At 50.5% G+C, this 10,056-nt stretch overlaps 1 protein-coding gene across 1 annotated transcript; it reads left to right on the top strand.

The window, feature by feature from the left end:
* Positions 1-675: 675 nt before the first annotated feature.
* LOC311216202 (olfactory receptor 14J1-like) lies at positions 676-1,611 on the top strand (the record flags this gene model as incomplete). The annotated part of the gene is made up of 1 exon (XM_084297748.1): positions 676-1,611. The coding sequence occupies one exon, from the start codon at positions 676-678 to the stop codon at positions 1,609-1,611; it is 936 nt and encodes a 311-aa protein (XP_084153874.1).
* Positions 1,612-10,056: the final 8,445 nt, after the last annotated feature.

Here is a 10,056-nt window from a genome sequence, read left to right as displayed (position 1 = left end):
AGGCAGAGCTGCAGCACAGGAGGGTCTGCTGAGTGTCCGTCTGTCCCTCCCTGGCCTTGCCTCCCCTGGCAGCAGCACGCTGGCATTCCTCCTGGCTTCTCCAGCTGGCCGTGCTGCTGCTGGTCTTGTTTGCAGGCTGGCTGGGGATGGGGGTTTCACATGCCCATGGGGTGAGCCCTCGGTGTGCTTGGGGGAAGGGGAGTTGCTCTGGATTGCTCTGCTCTCAGCAGTGTCCAGGTTATTCTCAGGTGAACTTCTGAGTGCAGTTTTCCTGCAACACAGATCAACTGAATCCATGGAGAGGATCCACAGGATCCAAAGTATTTCACGTGCAATAAGAAAGAAATGTACAGGATTTCTGCCTTAGATATTCTCCACAGGAGTAATGGCTAAGCTAGAAGAAAAGATACAAGTCTTCCTATGTTATTTACCTATTGGTGTAGGACAGGACTGACTCCTGCATTGCCTATAGCAGAGTCCTCTGCTCCAAAGCACAGCCTAAGCCAGCATCAATCCAAATGCAAGAAAGGAATCTGCCAAATATCTTCATGGAAGTGAGCAAGCATTTTGTGAGGCTTAAATGAGAAATGGAAATCCTTTTCCTTAGATAATTCTAATGTTAATAATCACCGTCTTTCTGTTCCTTGGGCAGGACCCCATGCCCAGAACAAGGAAATGCCCAACATCAGCTCAGTGAGTGAGTTCCTCCTGCTGGCATTCGCAGACACGCGCGAGCTGCAGCTCCTGCACTTCGTGTTCTTCCTGGGCATCTACCTGGCTGCCCTCCTGGGCAATGGCCTCATCCTCAGCGCCGTAGCCTGCGACCACCGCCTCCACACCCCAATGTACTTCTTCCTCCTCAACCTCGCCCTCCTCGACCTGGGCTGCATCTCCACCACTCTGCCCAAAGCCATGGTCAATGCCCTCTGGGAGAACAGGGCCATCTCCTATCAAGGCTGTGCTGCTCAAGTTCTCTTTTTTGTCTTCTTCTTTGGTTCAGAGTATTCAATTCTAACTACCATGGCCTACGACCGCTACGTTGCCATCTGCAAGCCCCTGCACTACGGGAGCCTCCTGGGCAGCAGAGCTTGTGTCCAGATGGCAGCAGCTGCCTGGGGCAGTGGCTTTCTCAATGCTGTCCTGCACACGGCCACTACATTTTCCCTGCCCCTCTGCCAAGGCAACGCTTTGGACCAGTTCTTCTGTGAGATCCCCCACATCCTCAAGCTCTCCTGCTCAGATGACTACCTCAGGGAAGTTGGGGCACTTGTGTTTACTGTTTCTTTGTTTTTTGGATGTTTTGTTTTCATTGTGCTGTCCTATGTGCAGATCTTCAGGGCAGTGCTGAGGATGCCCTCTGAGCAGGGCCAGCACAAAGCCTTTTCCACGTGCCTCCCTCACCTAACCATCGTCCCCCTGTTTGTCAGTACTGCCATATTTGCCTACCTGAAGCCCCCCTCCATTTCCTCTCCATCCTTGGACCTGGGGGTCGCACTTCTGTACTCGGTGGTGCCTCCAGCACTGAACCCTCTCATCTACAGCATGAGGAACCAAGAGGTGAAGGATGCAGTGAGGAAACTGTTTCAATACATGCTTCTTAAGCATCAGTAATGTGTTCAGAAGATGTATTTCTAATAATGTAGAATTTTGATTCATATTATGTTATTTCATTTTTATCTTTACTAGTGCTATCATAACATTATCATTCATAATAATCCTAACAGAAATAAAAGGGTATTTGGGAAGATGATATAGTATATTTTTAGTTATTTTTCTCTGTTAATATTTTAAATATCTTTGTTTTGTTTTTAATAATGCAATTCTTAGCATTCTGAATGTTCCGTTTTGTGTTAGTTTTCACCACATCATGTGTGACCCAGAGGCTTTCTCTGAATGTGTTTATCCCTAAATGACACCTGTACTCTGTTGTGGCATCTTGTTCATAAAATGAAGTTGCTCAGTGCTCAGGGCTCTTCTTCCCAATCTGGAGTGAAGAAGACAATCAGGGAATACCAGGCTCAAGGCCTCGGTATTGTACTTGGGTGCCACCTGGACACAGGGGCATGAGGAGTCAGGGCTGGACTGAGTCGTCACTGGTGGATGCCCATTGCCCCTGGAGACCCTGACCCGTCAAGAAGCAGCTTCTTGGGATTGACAAGTGACAGGACTGGTGGCATCAAGGAGGTATTGCGAGCCACCAGAATATCCTAAGGGTTCTCCTGGGACACTGTGTGCCTTGTGTTGGGTGGGCAGTGAGTGGATCGTCACGGTAAAGTTAAGCCAAAGGATGCATGGGCTGATGGGAGCTCTGCATTGCCAGGACACACAGTAATTACCCAGTAATTTATGTAGTACTTAATTAATAAAACAACAGCACATCAGCTCAAAAGATTCCATCCCTTCCATAAAATGTCTCATGTGAAGTGTAATTTCTATCATGAAATGTGATTGTTCAGGATGCATATTCATCGCAGGAGAAGAAATACTGGTGTTCACCTGTACTTGCATTGTCCTCGCTTTTCTATCATGGTGTGCTCCCTCCCTCATCTTTCAGGCACAAAACTCATCTTGATTACACAGACCCTGCTGAATGCCCCCTTTCCAGCTGCCTGTCTGGACCTGGACTTCCCATCTTTCCCCTGGTTTGCCCTCCCCTTACTCTTTGACCATTCAGACCGCTCTCACCAACCCAGTTGCTGCTTGGAGTTTCAGTGAGTTCAAGCTCACCCATCTCTCAGCAGTCTGTCTAACGTTTTCCTTAGTAAGACTCTCATCATTTATCATTGAATTAATATGATATGGATGGATATTAACACTATTATTTTAAATTTCCTATTAATAATTTTAAAATACATTGTGTACGTAGCCATCCTTTAGGGAACGTAAACATTACTGGAGGCAACCAAATTAGGAATTTGAACTGTGTTTTCTTGGAAATTCCAGTGTGTTTTCCTGTTCTTAGTTTTTAAATAGGAAAAAACACCTTTTCCTACCTATGCAGGGCTCCAAAGGAGAAACCGTAGACCAATACCTATCGGAGAATGATGCTCTAAACTGAAACACAACAAAATTCAGCCTTTAAAATGAAAAAAGATTTTTATTAGATGCTCTTTGAAATCTTCCTCCTCAACTACACCATGAAGGCTCTCTGTAGTGGGTTTATTTGGCAAGGTTTTCGTAGCAGGGGGCCATGAGGGTGGTTTCTGTGAGAAGGATCTAGAAGCTGCCCCATGTTTGGGAAGGGCCCCACTGGTTTCCAGAGCTGAGCCAATAAGCGATGTTGTTTTGCGCCTCTGTGAGAGCAGATTTAAGACAGGGAAAAAAAAAAAACGCTGCGCCACACAGCAGCTGGGAGAGTGAGAGGAGTGAGGAACGGCCTTGCAGGCACCAAGGTCAGTGTAGAAGGAGGGGGAGAGGTGCTCCAGGCACCGGAGCAGAAGTCGCCTGCAGACTGTGGTGAGGACCATGGTGAAGCAGGATGTCCCCCTGCAGCCCATGGAGTACCACGGTGGAGCAGGGTTCCACGCTGCAGCCCGTGGAGGAGACCACGGTGGAGCAGGTGGCCCTGCACCGACGGAGGCTGCCGCCTGTGGAAGACCCCTGCCGGAGCAGATTCCGGGCCGGACCTGTAGCCCGTGGAGAGGAGCCCACGCAGGAGCAGGTGACCCGGCAGGAGCTGCTGCCCGTAGGGGAGCCAGGTTGGAGCAGTTTTCTCCTGAGGGATGGACCCCGTGGTACAGACCCATATCTGGAGCAGTTCTGGAAGAGCTGCTGCCTGTGGGAAGCCCACGCCGGATCAGTTCATCAAGGACTGCATCCCGTGGGTGGGACCCCACAGCACAGGGGACGAGAGTGACCGAGAAGGAGCGGCAGAGAAGAAGTGCTGTAGACTGACCATAACCCCCATTCCCCGTTCCCCTGCGCTGCTCGGGGGGAGGAGGTGGAAGAGGGTGGATGGGGGGGGAAGGTGCTTTTGGTTTTTTCTTTTTCCTTTGTTTTCTCACTTCTCTCGCTTGTTAGTTGTAGGCAATAAATCTTACTATCTCCTTATGCCGAGTCTGTTTTGCCCGTTACAATAATTATTGCGTGATTTTCTCGTCCTTATCTCAATCCTTGAGCCCTTTTCACATATTTTCTCCCCATTCCTCTTTGAGGAGGGGGAGTGAGAGAGCGGCTGTGGTGGAGCTCGGCTGCCCACTCGAGCGGAACCACGACACTCTCAAAGACAATAAAAAAAATAAATAAATAAAAATACTTTAAATGATGGAAGGTTAGGGAGAATCATAATGCTTTATTGGATTTTTGGGGGGAAACCTGGTGACAAGGAATGAGGTAAAGGCTGAGACACATAATGTCTTCTTTGCCTCTTTTACTAGCAACAAAACCAGTTGTTCTCCTGGACATTTCTTCCTTCTCATGGCCAGTGCCATCCTTCCAATGCACATTTTGTAGCATTCTGTTTTTTCTCTCCTGCTCTTTCCTACTACCAAAGGAAACTCCATCAGGGTGGAAACTACTCCTGAAGTAGGCATCCCAACCCAGCAGCCTTCTTGCAACCAGTCGGACAACCAGTCACCTCAGCAGCATCTTCCAAGCCAGGGAAGGCTGTGGATGTGGTCTATCTTGACTTCAGCAAGGCTTTTGACACCATCTCCACAGCATTCTCCTCAAGAAACTGGCTGCTCTTGACTTGGACTGGCGCACGCTTCATTGGGTTAGGAACTGGCTGGATAGCTGGGCCCAAAGAGTCGTGGTAAATGGAGTCAAGTCCAGTTGGAGGCCAGTCACTAGTGGCGTCCCCCAGGGCTTGGTGCTGGGGCCGGTCCTCTTTAATATCTTCATCAATGATCTGGATGAGGGCATTGAGTGCACCCTCAGTAAGTTCGCAGATGACACCAAGCTAGGTGCGTGCGTCGATCTGCTTGAGGAAAGGAAGGCTCTGCAGGAGGATCTGGATAGGCTGCACCGATGGGCTGAGGTCAACTGCATGAAGTTTAACAAGGCCAAGTGCCGGGTCCTGCACCTGGGGTGCAATAACCCCAAGCAGAGCTACAGGCTGGGAGAGGAATGGTTGGAGAGCTGCCAGGCAGAGAAGGACCTGGGAGTGATGGTGGATAGTCAGCTGAATATGAGCCAGCAGTGTGCTCAGGTGGCCAAGAAGGCCAACGGCATCCTGGCTTGTATCAGGAACAGCGTGACCAGCAGGGCTAGGGAGGTGATCGTCCCCCTGTACTCGGCTCTGGTGAGGCTACACCTCAAGTACTGTGTTCAGTTTTGGGCCCCTTGCTACAAGAAGGACATCGAGGTGCTTGAGCGGGTGCAGAGAAGGGCGACGAAGCTGGTGAGGGGCCTGGAGAACAAGTCCTACGAGGAGCGGCTGAGGGAGCTGGGCTTGTCCAGCCTTGAGAAAAGGAGGCTGAGGGGTGACCTTATTGCTCTTTACAGATACCTTAAAGGAGGCTGTAGCGAGGTGGGGTTTGGTCTATTCTCCCACATGCCTGGTGACAGGACGAGGGGGAATGGACTAAAGTTGCACCAGGGGAGTTTTAGGTTGGATGTTAGGAAGAACTTCTTTACCGAAAGGGTTGTTAGGAATTGGAATGGGCTGCCCAGGGAAGTGGTGGAGTCACCATCCCTGGAAGTCTTTAAAAGATGTTTAGATGTAGAGCTTAGGGATATGGTTTAGTGGGGACTGTTAGGTCAGAGGTTGGACTCGATGATCTTGAGGTCTCTTCCAACCTAGACAATTCTGTGATTCTGTGATTCTGTGGGCCTGCTGCTGGCCTTGCAGCTTCTTGTGGAGACACAGCCAAGCCTTGTGCCTGCTGCTGCCCACTCATGGACTCAAGCAGAAGGGACAGGACAACCCATGTTGGGGCCTTCTTTCTGCCTGGGTCCTCCTGGGTCTGGAGGCAGAGGGGATCCCCCAGTCAGCATGCCAAGCAGGTGCCTTCTGCTGGCCTAGCAGGGCCACTGCCAGATGTCGGCCCAAAAGTGCAGCTCCCAGGGAGAAGTCAAGGCTGACCTGCCACCTCCAGACACAAGTGACCTCACAGTCCCTTTCTGTGACACGTTCCTGCTGCTGCCCTATCAAGTGCAGAGACAGAAGTGACCTCACATTCCCTGTCACAGTCACATTCCTGCTGCTGGGGCAGGAGATCCTGAGGCAGAGCTTGCATCTCCCTAGTCCCTTAGGGACTAGGAATCACTTTTCTGGGTTAAAGTGTAAACAGAGTTTTTTTGGGAATGTTTGGTGTTCTTCTGTGGTTAGGGTGTGGACAAGCTCTGTAGTTTAGCATTTTATTTAGGTCTGCCAAGAAATCGAGGGATAAATAGATCATTTTGATACTAGTGTCCAGGGAAGGCATTTGGGTGAGTAAGCCTCAGCTTGGCAAGAGATGCAAGGAATAATAGGAAGAGATTCTAGAAATACATCGCTCAGAAAATAAAGGCCAAGGAGAGTGTACCCCTTGTGATGGATGAGAAGGGTGAACTGGCAATGACAGACATGGAGAAGGCTGAGGGACTCAACAACATCTTTGCCTCAGTCTTCTCTGCCAGTCAGGCTTCCCAAGTCTTTCATTTCCCTGGACCCATGGATGGAGGCTGGGGGTGCAAAGTCCCACCCACTCTAAGTGAAGTGCATGTTTGAGACCACCTGATGGAACTCCACAAGTACGAGTCTATGGCACCTGATGACTTGCATCCCAGGGTCCTGAGGGAACTGGCTGATGCAGTTGGCAAGCCTCTCTCCATCATATTTGAAGATTCCTGTCAGTTGTGTGAAGTCCCTGGTGGCTTGAAAAAGGGAAATATCACTCCCATTTTGAAAAAGGGTAGAAAGGATAACCCAGGGAACTACTGAATGGTGAGCCTCAGCTCTGTGCCTGACAAGATCACGGAAAAGATCCTCCTGGAATCAGTGTCAAGGCACAAAGAGGTGATCCGAGACAACCAGAATGGCTTCACCAAAGGGTAAATGGTGCCTGGCCAATCTGGTGGCTTTCTACAATGGAGTGACCACATCAGACAACAAGGGAAGACCGACCAATGTCATCTACTTGGACTTCTGTAAGACCATTGCCATGGTCCCACACGACATCCTGATCTCCAAATTAGAGAGATATGCATTTGATGGGTGAACCATTCAGTGGGTAAGGAGTTGGCCTGAAGGTCACACCCAGAGAGTGGTGCTCAATGGCTCTGTGTCCAAGTGGAGGCTGGTGATGAGTCTTGTACCTCAGGGGTCTGTCCTCGGACCCGTACGGTTTAATATGTTTATTAGTGACATAGTGGGGTCGAGTGCACCCTCAGCAAGTGTGCAGATGACACCAAGCTGAGAGGTGTAGTTGATGCAACAGAGGAAGGGATTCCTGTGCAAAGGGCCCTGGCAACCTGATCTCATGGGGGGCATCCCTGCTTACGGCCGGGGGGGTTGGAACTAGATGACCTTTAAGGTCCCTTCCAACAGGAGCCATTCTCTGATTCTGTGGTCTCACGAGCTCTACCTCAAGCATGACTCCCACCCCATCAGCCTTCCTATGGTCTCTCACCTGACCACAACAGAAGATGCCTCACCATCATCTTCAATGCCATGTGCATGCTTCTGCCCTTTACGGTCCCTATCTGTGCCACATTCCTCCTGGAGGTCCGTCACCTCCAGAGACAGAAGTGACCTCTCAGACTCCTTCACAGCCATGTGCCTCCTGCAGGCCCAGCACATCCTGAGGCACACCTGATCCCATCCCAGCATTCCCAGCCAGCTCCTCCTTGTGGACTGTGATCTGATCACATACCTGTCACCTCATATGCCTCTTCCAATGCCATGGGACTGCTGCAGGACCTCACAGTCCCTGCCCTACCCCAAGCATAAAAACCACACAAGGTAGGGGTAGGAGTGAGGTTGAAGCTGAGATGTGCTGTGTGCAGGGTGGAGGGCTTTGAGGGTTAGATGATCAGGTTAATGTTTAGGAATTAGAGGTCACATTCCAGGGTTAAAGGAATGGCAAGGGCTTCAAGGAATTGTTTGGTTTTGTGCCTAAGGAACCTGCTCAGGGTTTAGGATAAGGGCAAGCTTTGAGGACTTCAGTTTAGGTCTGGTTTGGGGCCTAAGGCTAAGGCTGGCACTTTTCTCCTTGGTTAGGCTTAATCATCCTTCTGCTTGCCCCTCTACTAGAAGATGGGTTTGACGTCTACCTTTTCCAAATCCTGAGGAAAGTCTTTGATCCATCTGTCCTTTCCAAGGTATTTGAGATAGGTCTTATGACAATGTCAGCATCTCCACTAGCACCTCTCTCACCCTTCCCACACCACCACTAAGAAACCTGAGGATTGACCAGGGGATGATGAAGGTTTGGAAAGAGCTTGGTTAAGATCTGTGAGGTGGGCTGTTCTGTGCTTCACACAGAAAATGATGATTGTGCCATAGAAAAAAGTGACACTCATGAGGACAGAAGAGCAGGTGGATAAAGCTTTGGGCCTGCCAACACAGGGCACACACACATGAAATCTGCATGATTAGGAATAGGAAGATTGGATACAAATGCAAATTTTGAAAGCAAAACCAAGAGTATCACCGTGGCACTGCAGGACAGCTCCAGAAATGGAACAAAACCACAGAAGGTGTCTATGACACTGGGGCCGCAGAACTGTAGCTGGGAGGAGGAGAAAGAATTCCTGTACATGAGAGAAATTCCCCTGGTTCAGGTACAGCTGCCTTCTGGAGTCAGGCCTTCCACTTCCCAAGCCTTGCAGAGAACAGGGGTGGCATACAGCCCAGGGCTGACCGTAGGACATGGCCCCCAGCAGGAAGCACTGTGGTCATGCAGAAGGCGCAGCTGAGAGTGCTCCCACCTCTGTGAGCAAAGGGGGTGCTGTCCCCAGCCAGGAAGCTGGCCAGCATCTGACGCAGGGTGCTGGAGCTGTGCAAGGAGGACAACTCTCCCCCAGGAAGAAGGCCACGAGCATCTGCAGGTGTTTGGTGTCAGGTACCAGCATAGTGATGAGGGTGTTCCACATCCCAGTCACCGTGCTGGACAATTAACAGGGGAAGAAGATATTTGTGTATGGGTAGAGGATCTCCCAGATGGACAGCTAGGGAAACTCAATGAATGGTGTCTTAGTGTCCTATTTCCTTCATGGAAACCTTTTACAGCATTCTGGTCCCCCCTCTTTTGTTAGAACACGTTCGGAGGGGTGAAATGATCCCTGCCTGTCATGGCTGATGTGTCCTGCAATACACTGGGAACAGAATAGGGGTTAAGGGAGGGAAACATTTGTACTCATGTTTGACAACCACAGTCCAACAGCACAAATCACACTTAAAAATCAGTCTCTGACATCTACAGAAGAGAAACAGTCAGTGATGCCTTCAGTCTTCTTCAACCACCACACCCCAGCAGAGACCCTGCTGCCTTGGGGAGCTGTCAGCACTGAGGCCTTGGGGACACCTCGAGGGAGCCCAAGGGCACAGAGCAAGCGATGCCATGGTTGGGTGCTGTGCTGCTGAGCTGGGCCGGGCTCCTGGGCACAAGCGGAGCTCCTGGCAAGCGCTGCAGAGAGACAGCTGTGCCCAGGAGCAGCTCCTCTGCACAGCGCAGCAGGGCTGGGGGCTCTGACCGCAGCTGGCACACAGAGAGGAGAGAAGGAGAGAGGGCTTGGAGGCACTGAGGAGTGCAACAACAGAGGGCAGCGTGTGGCAGGACACATCTGCAGGCTCTCGACACCGTGAGGCTCTGGCAACAGGACACTGCAGGTGGGGTTACCAGAGGGGTCTTCTAAAGCTGGCACATCCGACAGCTGATAGCATCTGGCAGGGTGGGTCTCTCTGTTTCTCCAGAAAGGAGTAAAAATGCTGTAGAGAATGGCATTTATGATTGCATATTTCAAGAGGAAGACCAAGGCAGGGGCTACCTGAAAGGCAAGACATTTTCTGTAGCCTGTGCTTGCAGATACCTGCGGTAGAGTGGAGGCTGGTTTCATGGTAATACGTGGTCAGGTTTGTACTGCAGACTGAGACTCCTAGAACATTGCAGTGAGGGATCAATATTTCATCAA

Source organism: Netta rufina, assembly GCF_964035555.1.
Source record: "Netta rufina genome assembly, chromosome: 18".
NCBI lineage: Eukaryota > Metazoa > Chordata > Aves > Anseriformes > Anatidae > Netta > Netta rufina.
The sequence above is the reverse complement of the archived record's forward strand: the minus strand, read 5'-3'. Positions and strand labels throughout refer to the sequence as shown.